The sequence below is a fragment of the Castor canadensis genome, chromosome 18 (assembly GCF_047511655.1).
Source record: "Castor canadensis chromosome 18, mCasCan1.hap1v2, whole genome shotgun sequence".
Taxonomy (NCBI): Eukaryota; Metazoa; Chordata; class Mammalia; order Rodentia; family Castoridae; genus Castor; species Castor canadensis.
The window spans coordinates 47,393,103-47,412,757 of record NC_133403.1 but is presented as its reverse complement, the minus strand read 5'-3'; the positions used below and the strand labels follow the sequence as shown (position 1 = coordinate 47,412,757).

At 40.3% G+C, this 19,655-nt stretch overlaps 1 protein-coding gene across 1 annotated transcript; it reads right to left on the bottom strand.

Annotated features, from left to right (window-relative positions):
* Nucleotides 1-3,466: 3,466 nt before the first annotated feature.
* LOC109692588 (uncharacterized) lies at nucleotides 3,467-19,655 on the bottom strand. Its single transcript, XM_074060829.1, is given in 16 exon segments — nucleotides 3,467-7,457; nucleotides 7,460-7,602; nucleotides 7,604-7,703; nucleotides 7,706-7,979; nucleotides 7,981-8,020; nucleotides 8,022-8,328; nucleotides 8,331-8,583; nucleotides 8,585-8,808; nucleotides 8,811-8,941; nucleotides 8,943-9,034; nucleotides 9,036-9,103; nucleotides 9,106-9,180; nucleotides 15,504-15,587; nucleotides 15,903-16,005; nucleotides 17,140-17,337; nucleotides 19,617-19,655. Coding segments are annotated over 16 exon segments (2,703 nt in total). The 3' UTR covers nucleotides 3,467-6,885.

Sequence of the window (19,655 nt, the reverse complement as noted above, 5' to 3'; positions counted from 1 at the left end):
GCGCCTGGAGCTGGTTCAAGGGGTGACAAAAGGCTGATTGGAAAAAAGTTTCTGTAACATCCTCGTGTATGCCCAAGCATATGCAAAAGACAGCCAGGCTTGGTGCCTGTCATCCCAGCTGTTAGGATGGGGGAGATCGCAAAGATCGAGGGTCACCGCTCCGCGATCCTGGACAAAAGTTAGTGACACCCCATCTCAATCAGTAAGTCAGCGCAGTGGCTCTATTCTGTATTGCTACACACTTGGAAGGCAGTGAGTAGGAAAAAGGAATCACACCCCACCACAGCAAAAAACGCTAGACCCTACCTGAAAGAAAGAAAGAAAAAGGTCAAAGGGCTTGGCTCAAGAAGTAGGCTGCCTGAGGGAGGCCCTGAGTTTAACTCCACACACACCTCAAAAAAATTTAAAAGACTTGGACAGAGACAGACAAGGCAGTGTTCCAACGCAATCCAAGCCTTTTGTTGGAAGATTTGCTAAATGTACCACGGTTCAAGAAGGGGGTCCTAGTTACTAATAATTGTGCTGAGGAAGGTGCATGACCGTGGTGTATGGTACAACCAAATGGTGTGTGTTGAGTGTGAGTGCCCTGAGTCCATCGGAAAGCAGAAAGGGAATTATATGTGCCACATTTAAACCATTACTGTCCCAGGGGTAACAGAATTCTTTTTGGAAATTTTATTAGACATTTAATTTTTCTTCTTTTTTCTTATCCATACTTTCTAATTTTTATAAAATGATGTTTCTTTATGGCTTTCCTTTTGAGGGGCAGCACTAGAGTTTGAACTTAGGGCCTCACACTTGCTAGGCAGGTGCTCTTACCACGTGAGCCACTGGTTTTCCATGTTTAAATTTCTTTTCAAGGAGTGGGAAGATAAGTGGACAGGTCAAGGGGAAGCAATCCTAACTGCCCATGAATAGGGAAGCTGGAGTGGCACAGCAGAAGTGTTGAACAGACCTCACAGTGGAGAAGATCTGTGAACTCCTCACTCACAAAGAAACCTTTCTGGGACCATCATCACAGGCTTCTTTAGGACACACCACCCAGGGCATAGGAATGTTCCTTGTTGCTTTCTATCCCCAAGATACCAATGAATTTAAAAATGCAATGGAAGTTAAAATGTCCAAGTACCTACATTATCAAACTGAAATAAACTCAATGAATTTCATGGTTCTTGTTCACATAATAACTGGTACAAAACCAGTTACTTTTTTTTTCTGTTGCTATTTGCTGAACACTCAGTGTCACAGGTAAGAGGTTATTGATTACATTGTTTTATTTCCCATCCTCTAAGGGAATTAAAAACCTTTCCAGAGGCCCTACATCAATAACTGGCTTCCCTTGACTGTCAATCCCCAAAGCCTCCGTTGTTTTCTTGAGATGCCTTTTTCTGCATTATCTAGGTGGGCTTGAAATTTCTGGACTTCAGTCAGTTCTCCTGCCTCAGCCTGTAGCTGGGACTATAGGTGCATACCACCACTTGGCTTCAAAGACTATGTCTTAACATCATCACTGTTTAACGTTTAAGTATTCTATATCAGAACAAACCTTTATAAAATTCACTTGCAATGGCGTTTCATTCTTGCAACACAAGGTAGTACCAAAGTCTAAGTAATCAAGACTCACATAAATTGGGCTCTTTCCCTCCACACTCCCAAATGGGAAATGTATTCTAAGGCATATTTAACTACTATTTTTAGATTTTATACTCCTTTTTGGACTGAGGCTACTTAAGGTAGATTCCCAGTCCAGTCATACATGTGTGACTTTGGACAAATTACTAGCCCTCTCCTCGATAAAATGGGGATTCTAGGACTGCTTTCTCTGTGGTATTCAGATAGAATCAATGCTCAAAAGGTGCTATCTTTATCATCATTTTGTTTCCTGTGAACACACTTAAATTCTGGCAAGTTACCCCTCATTAATTTTCCTTTTCAGAAATTTTCTGGAAATTTTTGCACTTTCCCTCATCATATTTATCTGCACATTTTTTTTGGTGGTAGTGGGGATTGAACCCAGGGCATCACACATGCTAGACAAGAGTGCTGTCATTTGCATTATAGCCCTAGCCTTTGCTACCTTTGTGGGGGCTGGCCTTGAAATTTCAGGTACCTGGGATTATAGGCATATGTGAACACATTTTATCACTCCTGGTTCACAGATGACTGGAGCCCATTGAAATAAGCCTCCTATGAACCACTGCTTCACCCAGAACCTTTCACCTCCAGGGTGTCTTCATCACCAGAGGCCGCCTTGAGGGGTCCCTGCCTCCTCACACTGCCCCATGAAACATTCTCTGTGGGTAGGAACCTCTCTGAAGATGTGCCTACATGAGAGCAGCTCATATCTATTGGTGATCAGTCCTTTGGGCTCTCTCCATGGGGTCATAGAACTAGACAGCCAGTCTTGCACTGAACACCTGGGGAACATGCCTGACAGGAAAGGGGGTTGCCTAACACACTGGCAGAATCCCATGAAGAACAGCAGGAGCATAGCAGCTCTCTAGGAAACAAAGTCTTGCAGCAGATCTGGATGGGGGCAGAGAATAGGAACAGAGAATTCTCAGTTTAAAGTACCCTCCACATACTGCCCTGGAAGGGATAAGAACAACCCCTGTTGGCTGTGAAAGGGATACAGACTGACCGCCATCATAAGGGTTAAAGCTATCTTTTTGCAAGCTCAGATGAGTTTGACTGCACCTCCAGCTGAGCTCTCCTGGAGGAACAAAGCCTCCCCCACAGGACTGGGACCCAGCAGGTGGAGGCCAACACTGCCTTGGAATCTGGGTCTATAACGCCCAGGCCGTGTATCCTAGAATAGTTTTTTTTTAAACTATGATACGCAAAATACCAACATTTTAACTAAAGACAAGATTGTTATTACAGACTTCCTTTTGCCCAAGACTCTTCACCAGCTCCAACTCTTTCTTTCCTTCTGTTTTGGGGTGAGGGGACTTAGACCATTTATTGGCGTATCTGCTAGATGGTGGTTCAACTCAGTCAATGCTCACAACTCTGCAAGGCGGATTCTGCCATCAATCCCAAATGTTAATGCCTACCAAAGTTTCAGTCACTGGCTTAGTGTCATGGGTAGAAAGTGGGCATGAGGTCCATCTGGTTCCAAATTTTATGTGTTTTACAATATGATCCACTACCTCTGGGATATGGGCCTCTGCCATCAAAGTGACTCATACAACCACATAGTTTGGGTGTCCACCAGGTTCTCACATCACTTAGCAGCAGACTGACTGGAGGGCAAGAAAGGAAGGAAGTCTTCATGTAATCTACCTTATATCACCACTCTGAAGACTTTCCTGACACTTATGTCCCAGGTCTATGGTGTACACTGACATCAGAGATGACTGATACTCCGTTTTTGAGACCATCTTCTTAAAAAAAGTACTGATTTCCTACCCCACATAGGGGAAGAAAAAGTAAGTTTATTTTTGTTGTAAAAAGATGAGTGGATGATCAGTAAGATATTTAACCAAGGCATTTTAAGTTAGCTAAATGTTACATCTGAAAAGCTTATTGCAAATAATGTCCAAGAAAATTAATGTGCACTGTGAAAGTTCTGAGTGTTAAAGATTCGATTCTTTATTTTTTCAGTTGAGGTACAACATGTATAAAGTACATACATCTTAGATACACATCCCTGGGTTTGTTTTAAGGATACAGTTGTCATTTCCAGAACCTTTGATGCTGTCACACCCTGCAGTAGTCACACTTTTTACTGCACCTTGGCCTGGTTTTCACCTTCTATCAGTGGAATCATCCCCTCACACTCAGATCTAGACAGCACCTAACAGTAATCACTATGCCCCTCCAGGCAGTGTGCCCCAAAGACAGAAACTGTTTGGCTTCTATTGTCATAGTCTAGTTTTGTCTTAAGTTTCATATAAACAAAATTACGCAGTATAAATTAAGTCTGGCTTGTTTTGCTCAACAGTGTTCTGAGACTTATCTATGCTGTTGCAAATATCAATGGCTCATTATTTTCTGTTGTGATAAGCCTATGATTTAATAAGCACCAATTGTTTATGCACTTACCTAGTGAACATCTGAGTTGCCCGCTGTCTGTGTATTATTAAAGATACTATGAACATTCTTGTGATACTTTTAAAAAGATAACTCATTCCTCATGCATGTAAGTATAAAAATGCTGAGTTATGGTGTTACCATGTTTGTTTTTAGAAAAAACTGTCAATTTTCCAAAGTAGGTATACAAGCTATGCTTGGAAGAAAGCTTCAAGTCCTCCGCATCCCTGAGAAAATTTGATATTGTCACTCTTCATTTTATCCATCCTGGAGGGTGTGTGGTGGCACGTCACTGAGGTATATCTGCATCCCTTAACGGCTGCTGGTGAGAGTATTTTCATATGCACGTTGTCCATTTCTTAATCCTTTCGCATGAAGTGTTTGCTCAAGTTCTTTGCCCATTTCCTATTGGGTTCTTACTTTCTTACGGATTTCTAACTGGTATGTTTTATTGTTTCATTAGAAAAATTCTCACTTGAGACTATTAAGCCCTGCTCTAGCATTATTCTTTCCATAGACTTTGAGTGCTATTCCTGAAGTTATGTCAGCACTTCTAGCTTCTACCAGGTAAGGTTGCCATGTGCGTTTTGTCTTATGAGTCTATTCTACCTTCCATGGCATATCAATGACAAAATACATTTTGCAGTGTTTCATACATTTAGGGCATAAACTGTAGCAAATATCTGCAATTCTTTCTTTATGCAAGCTTTCTCTTCTCTTCTGTAAATCATTTTTCACCCCAAGAATATTGAGGTTGATTCTGTATAATGAGCAGAACACAAGGATTGGGCATTCAGAAAGCATTATCTACACTTTTGGGGTTAGAGACAGGACTCTCTTCTCAAATAAATAGCACAAAAGGGAATGTTTCAGAAATACTCTGTTTTGAAGCTTTATATTCTTCCAAGATGGCCCTAATCTAACTGCAGGATCCCACTCTTTGCAGATTAATGCTCACTTTCCTAAAGAATATGATGAGACTGTGAAGAAAGGTGACTTTGTGAGTAAGCAACTGGCATTAATTTTCACTTACCTTACACTCCAGCAAGTCAACTGACTTGAAACACTATCTTGAAGGTCTTAAGCTCAGTATTTCCCATGTTATCCACAGCCATCAGAAACAGTCACCTCTTGGCCATAGTCCGGAATTATGATGTTTGAATTTTTTTCATTGGCAGCAACTACTTCATTTACCTAGAGCACCAATAAGCATGTGGATTTAGCAATTCACTACTTCACATTGGGGCTGAGTTTCTGCCATGGGATATAACTATAGACTTCACACCCTTCCTTCCTGACTTGGGAAACAATAGGCTCCTAATAGCCCTGCAAACTTCTGCCAGGGCTCACCCTCTAGCACCCATTTCTGAAATGGTTTGAGTTATTCAACCATAAGCATAGACACACACCACAGCAAACTTACCCAAACAAGGAACACAGTAGCTTGAATTAAAAGATACATGAAGTAGGTTAAGAGAAGAACGTAACAGCTGTTCTGGGAAATCCACACAAAAAGAACTAATCAATAATCACACCAACATGCTGCCATGGGAAAAAGCTTACTGATCTGTTCTTGATAACTCTATTAAAACCTAAAGTTGAGTCCTTCTGCGGTCAGTGATCATGCTGATTGTCAGGACACCTTGAGAGCTGGTTCCCTTGTGACCACAAACTGAGGACTGTGTCTCATAAACGAAACTGAGATGTCCCACGCAGTGAGAGAACAGATTCCATGAAGTGTGTGTCATACTGATTTCTGTGACTAAACTCGCAGCTTCCAGGACTGCTTATGAAGGTGAAATAGGAAAAATGTTTGTAAGGTTGAAATTCACTATTAATAAGCCACAGTACTCTAGTAAGAAGCTGCATTTTTTAAGAGGCAAAGAAACAATGTTGGTGTGCAGGGAAATCCTGGAATATGATACTGTATCTACTATATAATTTATGTTTCCTGTATGGCATTCACAAGTAACTATGCAAAATTCACATAGCAAATACAGGAAAACATCCAAATTATCTCTATATGTATTAGGATATTTTTTCTTGTTATATCTTGATTATTATATTTACACACAAAAAAGAATTTGTATGCTAACACCATTTATACTTGAGTATCTTCACTGATGTTTTCATAAAATTTGCAACACATGCACATAATTTCCCTTAAAATTTTATTATTATTATTATTATTATCATCATTATTTTGGCAATGAGGTTTGAACTTTCTAGGCAGGCACTAAAACCTGAGCCACACCCACAGCCCAGTATTATTATTTATAGTGCTGGGGATGGAACAGAAGGTCTCATACATGACAGGCAAGCAATCTACCACTGAACTACATCCTCAGATTTCTTAAAATTATTTATAAAGGAAACTTTTCTATATTAATAATAGGTACTTTTAGAATGAGTCTTCTGATATATAATAAAGTGACTCCTCTTATTGAGGTTTTACATTTGAAAATTCATAAATATTCATTCCAACTTTTTTTTGCTAGAAGTTTGCCATTTCTAGATGAAGAATGTCTCTAAATTATACCATGCTCCTCTGCCATTCATGGGTTCTATTCTTTTTCTCACTAAAGTCCTGATGTTTAGCAAACTATGAATGTCAAAGGAATCCAGTCTGTATTCATTTCTTTCACAGTTTCCCCTTTATACATTTCACAATTAATAAAGTAATTTGGCAACAATCATTTAAATCACACTTCCTCTCTCACTGTGAAGAGTGCTATGTGTGAGCTGGGTGCTCTCCTATGCTATGGATTGCCCTGCATATGCTATGCATTCATAAGGTCTCTGTTCAGTATTAGTTTTCTGGTGTACAATGATACCTTTAGAGTTTTGCTTCTATACGACTTTGCTGGTATCTCCTGTAAAATGCCTTTTGACAAAGTTTCTTACATGTAACTCACCCATATGTTTCTCATCTGCATGAGTTCTCTGATGCATAAGCTGTGACTTCCAACAGAAGACTTTCCCACATTCAGTGTGTTTACAGGTCTCTCTCCTCTGTGTCCTCTGATGTACACTGAGAATTGACTCCTGAGAGGTTTTTCCACAATCACTGCAACCCATAAGGTTTCTCTCCTGAATAAGTCTCTGATGTACAATGAGCTGAGATTTCCTAATGAAGGTTTTTCCACATTCACTGCATTCATTGGGTTTTTCTCTTTTATGCATTCTCTGATGTAAAACAAGCTGTAATTTCACACTGAAGGATTTGTCACACTGACTACATTTATAAGGATTTTGTCTCAAGTGAGTTCACTCATGTACAATGAGTAGTGACTTCCAAATGAAGGCTTTCCCACACTCACTACATCCATATGGTTTCTCTCCTGAATAGGTTCTCATGTGTATAATGAGGTATGTTTTGCTGCTAAGCGTTTTCCCACATTCACTACACCCATAGGGCTTCCCCCTGCATGAGTTCATTGGTGTGAAATGAGCTGGTCTTTCCTATTAAAAGCTTTCTCACATTCCATGCATTCATAGGGATTTTCTGTGTGTATTCTCTAATGCACAATAAGCTGTGAATTGAAACTGAAGGATTTCCCACACTCAACATTCATGGGGTTTCTCTCCTGTGTGTGTTTGTGTATGTATAGTAAGGTATGAGTTGCTCCTAAAGGCATTCCCACACTCACTGCATCCATATGGCTTACTCCCGTGTGACTTCTCTGATGTACAATGAGCTATGATTTCAAACTAAAGTGAAATCAGTGAGTCCTACATTCATTGCATTCACAGGGCTTTATTCCAGTGTGAGCTCCCTGATGTACAATGAGCTGTATCTTGAATGTAAAGGCCTTTCCACACTCAGTACAACCATACAGCTTCTCTCCTGTATGAGTTCTGTGATGTACAAGAGTTGACTTTCTATTAAAGACTTTCCAACATTGACTGCATTCAAAGGGTTTCTCTCCTATATGAATCCTGTGAATGTATAATAAGCTGGGACTTCAAGCCAAAAGCTTTCCCAGTCACTGCACTCATAGAACTTCTCCCCTGCATGAGTCCTCTGGTATGAAACAAGCAGATATTTCTGACTGAAGGCTTTCCCACATTCATGGCATTCATAGGGGATCTCTCCATCACATGCACAGGGTTTCATTTCTGTATGTCTTCTCTGATGTACAATGAGCTGTGACTTCAAACTGAATGCTTTCCCACACTGAATGCACCCATAGGGCTTTACTCCCATGTGAACTCCTTGATGTACAATGACCTGTCACTTGAACATGAAGGCCTTCCTGAATTCACTACATTGATAGGGTTTCTTCCCTGAGCTCTCTGGTGTACCATAAGGTTTGACTTTTTATTAAAGGTTTTCTGACATTTGCTGCATTCATATGGTTTCTCTTCTGCATGAATTCTTTGATGTATAATGAGCTGTGATTTCAAACCAAAATCTTTCCCACATTCATTACAACCATAGGGCTTCTGTCCTGAATGAATTCTCTGGTGTGAAATGAGCTGGTCTTTCCTACTGAAGACTTTCCCACATTTACAGCATTCATGAAGATTCTCACCTGTATGAAGTCTTTTGATGTAAAAGCAGTTGTGAATTAAAAATGAATGTTTTTCCACATTCATTGCATTTGTGAAGTTTTTCTCCTACATGAGATGTCTGATATACAAAGAGACATGGCTTAATGCTAAAGTCTTTCTCACATTCACTACATTCACAGGGTTTCTCCTCTGCATGAGTTTGCTGATGCACTACAGAGTCTGGCTCACCACTGGAGGCTTTCTCACAGTAACTACATTTAAAGGATTTTCCTCTTGATACACATGTTGGTGCACAAATTGTGACTTGCTGATAGTTGTTGCAGACTGATTCTTTTCACAGTATTTTATCCCAATGACAGTTTTCTCACATTTAGAATGAAGGAATGATTCTCTGAATATGAAAACCACCAGGATTCGTTCCAGAATAATTACTAGTGAAATCTGTATCACATTTCAAACATTTCCCATGTGTGCCACATTTATGAAGATTTTTGTCTTCAAGAAACACAATTTGAACTAAGACCACACAGTTTTCCAACTACAGCACATTCAGATTTTTTGCCATCCTTCCCAGATTGGCTTCACTTTCCTGATGCCATTTCATATGATCATCAATTTCCCAGATTTTGTCTGAAAGTGAAAAAGGGTTAGCCAAATGTTATAAATAAAAACACAATCCTGTCAAGGTTCAAGGCCAGCTCAGGCAAATACTTCTCAAGACGCCATCTCCAAAATAAGCACAGCAAAATGGAAGTATGGCTCAGGTGGCAGAGTGCCTGCTTTGCAGATGCAAAGCCCTGAGTTCAAAGCCTCATCCCACAAAAAAAAAAAGATATAGTATAAAACTGCATGGGAGGGGAAGGTAGAAGAGGAGGAGGAGAAATAAAAACTGACAAGGAATAAAGATGATTTTGAGTAATAAAGTTTTGTATAATGGTTAACAAAAGCAAAAGAGCCTCAAATGAGGATAATATAGAGAAGTTGTTAAGGGATTGCACAGCATTAGTTTAACTCACCCTATTAGCTACTGAACATCTATTATGTGCCAAACACTGTGTGAAGCCCTCAAGAAATGGCAGAGAATACCACAGATTAGTTAGTTCTCAGTCCTCTTGGGAACACTGTCCCACTGAAGACCTAGATGAATGGATGTAAGGAACATCATCACAAAATTTCAAAACACTTGGAGCAAAAAGCAGCTCGAAGAGTTCCAGAGGAACAACAAAATCAAAACAGTTTCACATAATGAACCAACAATTAAATGGCATCTGACATTAGCAACACATTAGACAGAAAATATTTTCAGAGGTCTAGGTCTCAAAGTTTGTATCACATGCACCATTCACAGGAAGCTACTGGAGGAGCTACTCAAACAAAACAAATCAAGAAAAAGGTGACAAAGCTTATAGAAACCAAAATCAGGATGGAGAACCCAGGATAAAAATTGTAGAGCAGATACTGAGAAAAACTAGACTACCTGGGATGATTTCACCAGGAAGATGAAATGGATAAAATTACTCATTTGGCTGAATATTCCAAAAGAATATTTAAAAGAAAGAGAGGGCTCCAGGTGTGTCACTGTGGTACAATACTTGCCTAACATGAGTGAGGCCCTGATTTGGTCCCCACTACTGCAAAAGAAAAACAGTTTTTTAAATCTTCTAAGTTTTGGGAAGAATGGTCTTCAGTGAAGTTAATGATAAATACATTAAGAGCAGGAAGAGAAAATGTTACAAACGCAAATAAAATAATTAAATTTAGAAAAAAATTATTAAAAATTAATCAGTGTATATTTCCAATGGTTTACCTGTATCAGAAATTACATAGTCATAATAATGCAAAACCTGAAGATTGACCAAACACATGAAATAACTATATTAAGAGGATGGGGCATAAGAAGAGAGTGCATATGTGTTGGGGAGGTTTGCAGAGAGAATTAAGTCACCCCTCTATACTGAGAAATCATTAGGCTGGTGAAATGGTTCAAATAGTAGAGCGCCTGTCTAGAAAGTGTGTAGGCCCAGAATTCAAACTGCAATACCATACACACACACACACACACACACACACACAAAGGAATCAAACTGAGTAATCATTAGGGGAGAAAAGTCAAGGCACAATAGAACAGCTGGTTTCGAAACATGAAGGTAACATAAGAGTTAAAAAGAGATGAAAGTGGTTGTTTCTGGACATACAGGATGGGGCAGGCTGCTGTTTTAAAATAAAAACAAAGAAAAAGTAAAAGATATGAAGTAGAGAGGACTGGGGAGGTAGTTCAGTGGTAGAGTATCTGCACAGCATGCCAGAGGCTTTGGGTTCAGTTACCAGCAACACACATGCATGTGCACACATGCACACACATGTAAATAGGGGCTAAGATAGACAATCAAGCCCTCATGCACAAGAGCAAATACTGAAGAAAAGTGGGCTGGTGGAGTGGTGGAGTGGCTCAAGTGGTAGAGCACCTGCCTAACAAATGTGATGCCCTGAATTCAAACCCCAGTATTGCCAAAAAAAAAAAAAAACATAGAGAAGAGAGAACAGGTAAGACTCAATCTAGATGGTCCAAAGTAATATGCTGGCCAGAGTACTGAACAGAAACTGGTATCAAAAGAAGACAGAAATAGCAGATCAGACAATTCCACTCAAGGTTTAATGTGATAAAACTTCGAGTAGTTTTTTACCTACTAAATCTGACACACTTATTCTTTTTAAATACATCCAAACAAATTACATTTCCCCCAAAATCACATAGTATCTTCCCATGGATGCACTAAGAAGTGAACATGACCACTTCTGACTATCACAATGGCTTGGAGGGAAAGTGCCTGGCTATTAGATGATGATACAGTCAAAGCATCTTCATCAGATTTGCTCTTGTGTCTGGCTGTCACCACTACCCATCCCTATAGACTCTGTTTCAGAGTTTATGGATTCTGAAGCAGTCCTGACCACCAAACCCTGTCCTTTACCTTCCTCCTGTGACTGTTCCATGGCTGCCCTCATGTTGGTTCTCACAGCTCTGGCTTCCACTGTATGGTGGTCCCAGGAAATCTAATGCACCTTCTGTTGAGCATCCTTTTAGCAATACTGATGGCAAAAATAGTGTTATGGTTGGTATCTCAAGAGAGAGCTCAAAGAATTAAAAGAAATCAGGAAAAAATACTGAAGCCAATGGCTAGAAAACAGGAATTCATAAGCTTAAAGATTACTTAAGGCCATGTATGGTGATTCATGTCTATAATCCCACCTACTTGGGAGGTTGAGATGGGGAGGATTGCAATTCAAGGCCAGTCCAGGGAAAGTTGCAAGACCCCATCTTAACCAATAGCTGGCATGTTCCTGTCAGCCCAGCTACACTTGGTAAGCTTAAATAGGAGGAGCCAGTCTAGGCATAAACACAGGATAACCAACGCAAAAGGGCTAATGGAGAAGCTCAGTGCACCTGCCTAATAAGTGTGATGCCTTCAGTTCAACCCTCAGTACCACCAAAAAAAAAGTATTTAAACACAATTAAAAACTGTATTAAACATGATTCCTGGATATAGTATACATATAGGTACAAATATGAGATTCCAAACTCGCACCAACAGAACTGAGATTTTGGTGGTACTGGGATTTGAACTCAGGGCTTCGTGCTTGCTAGGCAGGTGGTCTACTACTTAAGCCACTGCTCCAGCCCTCAGAACTAAGATTTTGAAGCTACAGAAAAGCAACTCCATGTTAAGTTTAACTACAGATGGCAAAAAACAAGTCAAATATACTCGGGGAGCAGAAACTGAAACTCAGGTTCATCAGGACTGAGCTTGCTGCCATGAAAGGTCATGCTGGCAAAGCCTGCTGACCAGAATTTCATACACTATAAACCAGTGGCTACTATGTGACTCCCACTGTAATGACCACTGTCTACCACTCTATATGTGGATGGTTCTATGTGGATAACATCTTTAATTACAGGTTCCCAGACCATAAAGGAACAAGTCTGGCTGGGATAGGAAGCTAGTATTTGCATTAATGCAGTGTAAGGCAGTAGTATGAATTGATGAATACTTTTGAAGATGACTGGCTGGTAAGAGAAGGACGATCTGGGGTGCTAGTGGCTCACACCTGTAATCTTAGCTACTCGGGAGGCAGTGATCAGAAGGATCACTACTACTACTAGCCCAGGCAAGTAGTTCATGAGACTCTATCTTGAAAATAACTTACACAAAAAATAAATAAATAAATAAAGAGGCTGGCAGAAGAGTTCAAGTGGAAGAGCACCTGTCTAGCAAGAATGAAGCCCCGAGTTCAAGCCCCAATACTACAAAAAAAAAAAAAAAGGAGGAGGACCGGATGCTACCTAGGTAGAGAAGTGAGCAAAGACAGTGCTACCATTCCAGCGGTTCATTTGTCTTTTTCCAGGTGTGTGGAAACCTGGTTTTTGCACCCGGACCCTTAAGGTCATGTTTCCTTCACAGATCTGAAGATCCATCTCCACTTCCAAAGAGTAAAGCAGGACTGATTTGGACTAATTGTTATCATCCTAGTTCCCTTGCCCAAGGCTTCTATAGACAAGGGCATGTGATAGAAACCTTGCCTACTGGACAGGATATACTCTTCTGTAGGATTCTGGGGATATGTTTACCACCTGATGGGGTCATACAGAATGAAAGAATACTTATTCTATTGGCCACAGAGATAGCTGCCTGTGTCAGCTGGAACTGAAACAGCAACGAAGGTGGATGCTATGGTTTGAATATGGTTTCCCTCTGAAACTCATGGTAAAATGTCCTCAATGTTACAGTTCTGAGACAACGTGATTAGGTTAGTAAGAGGGGTTAATGCAGTTCTTGCTTTTTTGAAATGGAATTACTTACCATAAGAGCAGGGTGTTCATAAAGAATGAAATTATGTCATTTTCAGGAAAATGGACAGAAGTAGAGATTGTCATGTTAAGCAAAATAAGCCAGACTAAGAAACACAAATATTACATGTTCTCTCTCATATGCAGAACCTAGTCCTTAAAAATTAATAACAGGAGCTGGGCACCAGTGGCTCACATCTATAATCCTAGCTACTCAGGAGACAGAGATCAGGAGGATCTCAGTTCAAAGCCAGCCCTAGGCAAATAGTTCACAAGACTCTATCTCAAAAATACTCAACACAAAAAAGGGTTGGCAGAGTAGCTCAAGTGGTAGAGCACCTGCCGAGCAAGCATAAGGACCTGAGCTCAAATCCCAGTGTCACCAAAAAAAAATGAATAACAGGAATGTAAAACAGGTTCTATTGGGGGTGGGTAGCAGCAGAAGGGAGGAAGGCAAAAGAAGACAGTAAATGGGTGTGCAAATAAGATCAAAATACTTTATACCCATGTATGAAAACAGAAGTATAATGAATGTTTTAAGAGCAAGTGAGGGGGAAGGAGAGACTAGGGACATGGCTCAAGTGGTAGAGCATTTGATCAGCAAGTTCAAGGCCCTGAGTTCAAACCTCAATACAACCAAAAAAAAGGGGGAGAGAGGATAGAGGGAGTGAAATCAATCGAGGTACACTGTATGTAAAGTGTAGAAGTAGTGTAATGAAACCCCTTGTTACAAATAATATATGCCAAGAAAAAACAAAGGGGGAGCAAAAAAGAGCAGGCTGTTTCCAAGTGGGGCTGCTCCTTGTGTTCTGTCTCTCCCATGGCTTGCCCTTTCAAGGCTTGCCCTTCCAAGGCTTGCCCTTCCAATTTTGCACCATGTTATGATGCAAAAGAAACTCTTGGCAAGATGTGGCCTCCTGATCTTAGACTTCCAGACTCTAAAACTATGAGCAAAATAAACATTTCATCTATAAATTAACCAGTCTCAGATATTCTGTTATGGTAGCAGAAAATGGACTAAGCAAGACAGGAAAATTCTGATGGAACAGCAGAGAAGAGATAGGCTCTCAATAATATGCCAAGTTAATTACAGAGTCAACCCTGGAGTTGACCCACTCAGGACCTTTTGTGGTATACAGTAGTAAATCATGTCTACTTAAATTTTCAGTTTAGGATTGATCAAAAATTACAGCTGAAAAATCAAGGACTAATTGTTCCTTTATCCTATCACTAAATAAACAGGATGATTCAGAAAATATATCTGATAGTACCATCCAAGATGAATTAGTATAAAGAGTCAAAGGAATAAAATTGACCAAGAAGTAGAAAATCCATACCTGACTCTCTAATGCCAGGAAAAATAAGTAGAAACCAGAGAAACAATGAAAAAGGTGAGGAAAAGGTAGCATGTAGCTGTGAAGCAGTGGAAGAGATGCTTCCAGTTTTTGAAAATGAGGCCGGAAAGTGGCAAGGGTACAGGAGAGCAAGAAGGCATAAAAGAAAGAGAACTTAGTAGAGTGATGTGAGAGCAGGTCCCATGCAGTCACTGAAGTGAGGGGAGTGGTGAAGACTTCATCTGATGCAAAAATATGCTGAGAAGGGCAGAGTGATAATGTTAACACAATAAGCATAGACAGCATAAAAGAGCAGAATCCCCCAATATGTTTCAAAGAGAAGGATAAAGCCAGAGATACGATTGTTGAATTTAAGTAAAAGCAAATTAAAAAGAAGGTAGAAGGGCTGTGAAACTCACATCAAATGAGGTAAAGAGCAGGCTGGAGATGTGGTTCAAGTGGTAGAGTATCTACTTTTCAAGTACAAAGCCCTGAATTCAAACTCCAAACCCACCAAAAAAAATATATTGAGGTAAAGAGGGAAATCTTGCTTCAATGGTAATAAAATGACTGTTTACACAGACAGTAATAACTGAGGTCCCAAGGGAAGAGATGGACTAACAGAATATGCGAGCCCGTGGTCATAAATGAGAGAAAAACAGTACCAACAAGAGGGCACATCACATCAGAATCCACACCACTTCTGAATGAGAGGGAAACGATCTAAGCATCTCCACCACTCAACCTTACCGCTTTCTGATCCTACAACATGCCTTGCGTGGGCATTTGGGCCTGCATCATCCACAATTCTTCTTGTTCCAACCTGAAGATGATATTGGGTTTAGTGTGCTGATACCCTGTGAACAGAACATCACAGACAACATAGACCAAAATTGCATGGGATTTGGAGACTGGGGAAAATTTGATTTACAGACGGTATGATGAAGTTGCACTTTTGCACTTTGGCAAGGTAAAGTCCATTCAACCAGCACACACTGATGCCAATGGGAGACAGAAAATCTGGCCTTTAAGTATAAAAGTCTACCATTTTTAAGTATTTCACAGACCCAACCCTCCCCACCCTCCAGCTTTCAACAAACAGATGAACCTTTTTGCTCAGGAGGGGAGGCCTAAGGATTGTACATACTCCTCTTCAGGGAACAAGCACCTACCCAGGAACACCAGGTGGCTGTAGTTCTCCAGCATCACACTCCTGTACAGGCATTTCTGTACTGGGTCCAACAGCCGCCACTCCTCCATGAATGACAGTGGTCCCTGAAACAGAGATGGTCATCCAATCACAAGTTATCTTACTGAGCTTGTGGAAAATTACAAGCTGCTTGGGGAGTTTATTTACATTCTACTTTGTGAAAAAGCAAAAATTACATTGAAAGCATCCATCAATGTGTATCAAACCATGCGATTAAAAAAGACAAGGCAGGAAAAAAAAAAGTAAGTATTAACCGAGGGAAAGTTAACCACCCCCGCCCAAAAAAAAAAAAAAAAACCCAAAACAACAGCACCAAAAAAAAATTTGCAAATAAGTAACTAGTTAATGCTCCACATACTAGAGATTTAGAGATGGGACTACAAATGTCTAGAATATAGTATGACTATACACCATATATATTCACACCAAGAATAAGGTGGACTAATGGATGCACAGAGGGATGAAAAGATGGACACTGTGAAAACACAATTGTAGTAAAATGCTAACAGTAAATTCTAGGTACTACCTGCTGGTAAAAATTCTTTCAACTCTGTATGTATTTGAAAACTTTTGTAACAAAAACCTTTTATAGGCTGAGCATAGTGGTACATGCCTGTGATCCCAGTACGCTGGAAGCTGAAGGATTACAAGTTTAAGGTTGACACTAACTCCATAGGGAATTCTAGGCCAGCATGAGCTACATAACAGGAAAGAAAAAAATTTTTTGATGGTAAAAGTACCTAGTTAAAATCTACATATGAGATTTGTATCCAGTCTGTTTTAAACTTTAATACACATGAAGCAAAGAATTTTGTAACAATGGCGTCTGATATTAACTGTTGTAAAAATGACTCTAAAATTAAGGATTGAGGTAGAATCTGAAATTTTGTACTTCTAACAGCTTCTAGAACAATATACAGTTTATAAATACATATAAACAGAAGAACACTCATAAGATACAGAATAATTTGGGGATTAAGGAAAGAGAAGACAAATGAGTATGTAAAAATAAGGAAATATAGGGACCTCACTTGCACTAGTTATGTATAAGAAGGCCACAAACTGAGAAGTGATTAACTTAACCCTTTGCCTAAGTAAGGATTGTCACCCTCCCAACCCTACATCCCCTCAGCCACTGCCCCATCCCCCAAAAAAGTTATATAAAGAAAGGAAGGGAAGTGAATAAATAAGCAACTCACCCAGGACTTGGAGATTTTCAGCTGTTCTTGGGAAATTAACAGCCACTCTAGGACTTCTTCTGTCCTGTGGTTCCTGGGCCTCTGCCCAGCTACTCCAAGGAGAGGCTGGTTGTATGCGCTTTCACCCAGGGTGGATTCCTAACCTTACCGCTTTCTGATCCTACAACATGAACTGTCTCCTTCCTGCAGAGGTGGGACCTGTGGACTCAAGAGGAAACTCACTGTAGAGAGTTTATCTCTGGCTGGTGACTCACACTTACAAGGAGGCCAGGCTACGTGTTCTACAGACTGTGATCAGCAGGGCAAGAGTATGAGTAATTAAGAGGGAAGAGAAAAGGTCAGATAGGAAGACGGCAGGATCCAAAGGGGGATTATTCCAGAACTGACTTCAACAACAAAAGATACCATGTAAATGTTAGAACAACCCATTAGAAAACACCAAGAAACTCCAAGAAACACAAGATTAGAGGCAAAAACAAAGGCTCCTCATGAGGTGCAGTACTGAGAGTCATGTTCATGGTGTCAACAGAGACAAGAGCCTCTAACATGAAACTAGAGAAAGATATCATGCCCCTGTCCAGCTGCAGAGAGGAACTCTTACCCTCAAACAGAATGGCCTCTTCTCTCCTCTCTCTCTCTTGTCTCTCTCTCTCTCCTCTCCTCTTCTCTCTCTCTCTCTCTCTCTTTTCCTCTCTCTCTTCTCTCTCTCCCTCTCTCCCTTGCCCTTTCTCTCTGTCTTTGCAGAGCGTGCAATTAAACCCAGGGCCTTATGCATGCTAGGATACAGAATGAAGTTTAAACTCGGAGCTTCCATCAGTCTCACTCACACAAGCCCAGCTCCTACTAGAAGAGGGCCTGGCACATAGTGGATGCTTAATAAACATCTGGAGAATGAACAAATAAAGGCATGTTTCAAAAAACAAAGGATATGATTTACATCTCTAACAGGTACTTAGAAACTGCTTTTGCTAAACTGCACAGACTCCTCTTAAGCCCAGAAGTTAACCAAAAGCAGCAGGATAAAAGTCTGTGCCTCTGTCTCCTTTGTCTTAAAACTTTGGGTCAGGCTTCTGTTTAACTCTGCCTATAGGCATGTTAATCGTTCAAGGAGCATTTATCTAAAAAACAGTGATATCTAACCAATCTCATTCACCCTTTGAGGATGACGGTACAAAGACAGGAGTACTGTCAATTTTACAAACTCCTATTTCAGACCCCCAGGCCCCCAAAAGAGTGCCCAAGAGTGTCCAATCATTGTCCTAAGCTTACAGTACCTTGAAATCGAGGAACAACAGTGCTTTACAAACAGATTACCCCAAGATAAGATCACTCCCCAAAGCAGAAGCAATCAGTTCAGCAGAACTGATTGTTCCCTGAAGCTGTAAGAACTTCTTTGAACCACTTTGTAGGACCAGAACTAAGATAATGATCAACCATACTACACTCTGACCAAGACTGCTTAATTATGCATAACTTTCACCCCTGCCACAATTCTTCCTCTACTTAAACCTAAGGCTCATGTCAGTATCCCAAAGATAAGCTGAAATGCTTGATTTTGCTCTTCCCATGGTGCTGTCACATTAACAATTCTTTCTCTGCTCTTCACCACTACTAATTTCTTTTAACTGGCATACGGGGGTGAATGGCCAGATCTGACATACTGGAATCCCCTAAATTGGACTTCTGCCCTAGGACTCTGCTTACACTATTAGGGTGCAGGATGTATACTGTACTATTAAGAACTCAGAATTTGTAACCTGACTGCCTTGATTTGCATTCTGAATTCTGCTACTTACATGCAGTTTATTTTGGGGGGGTGGGGTCTCAGGTTTTGAACTAAGAGCTGTGCACTGTTATGCAGGCACTCTACCATTTGAGCCATGCCCTCAGCCCTTTATTTTTGAGATATACTCTTGCATTTTTTGCATGGGCCTGCCTGGACCAGAATCCTCCTACTTATGCTTCCCCCTTAGCTGGGACAAAAGGTAAATGCCACCATCCCCAGCTTTTTTATTAAGATGTGGTCTCAATAACCTTTTGTCTGGGCTGGCCTCAAACCACAGTCCTCTCAATCTCCTCCTCCCACCTAGCTGGAATTACAGGTGTGACCCACTGCATCCAGTTGATGCTGTGTGATATTAACAAAGCACTTTACCTAACTGTCACAATTTTCTCATCTGTAAAGTACAATAGTATCTCTCTCATGAAGCTGCTGTGAGGATTAAAGTTAATATCTGTAAAGTGCTTAGACCTGTGGCTGGGACAGATAAATGCTGGCTCCTACACTGAAGGTGCAAAGCTCTCTTTATATAACACCTCTGCATTTCTTAGGCTGATTATATCTTTTTATTGCTACTGTAAATAGAATGCTTTCTTTAGTTGTACTTTCTAAACAGATATTATTTAAAAATAGGAAATCTTTTGATTTTTAGACTGATTATGTACAAAGGTATCTCACTGGATTATCCATAGGATACCGCTCTCTTCCCATCACTATAATGTACCCTTATTCCCAT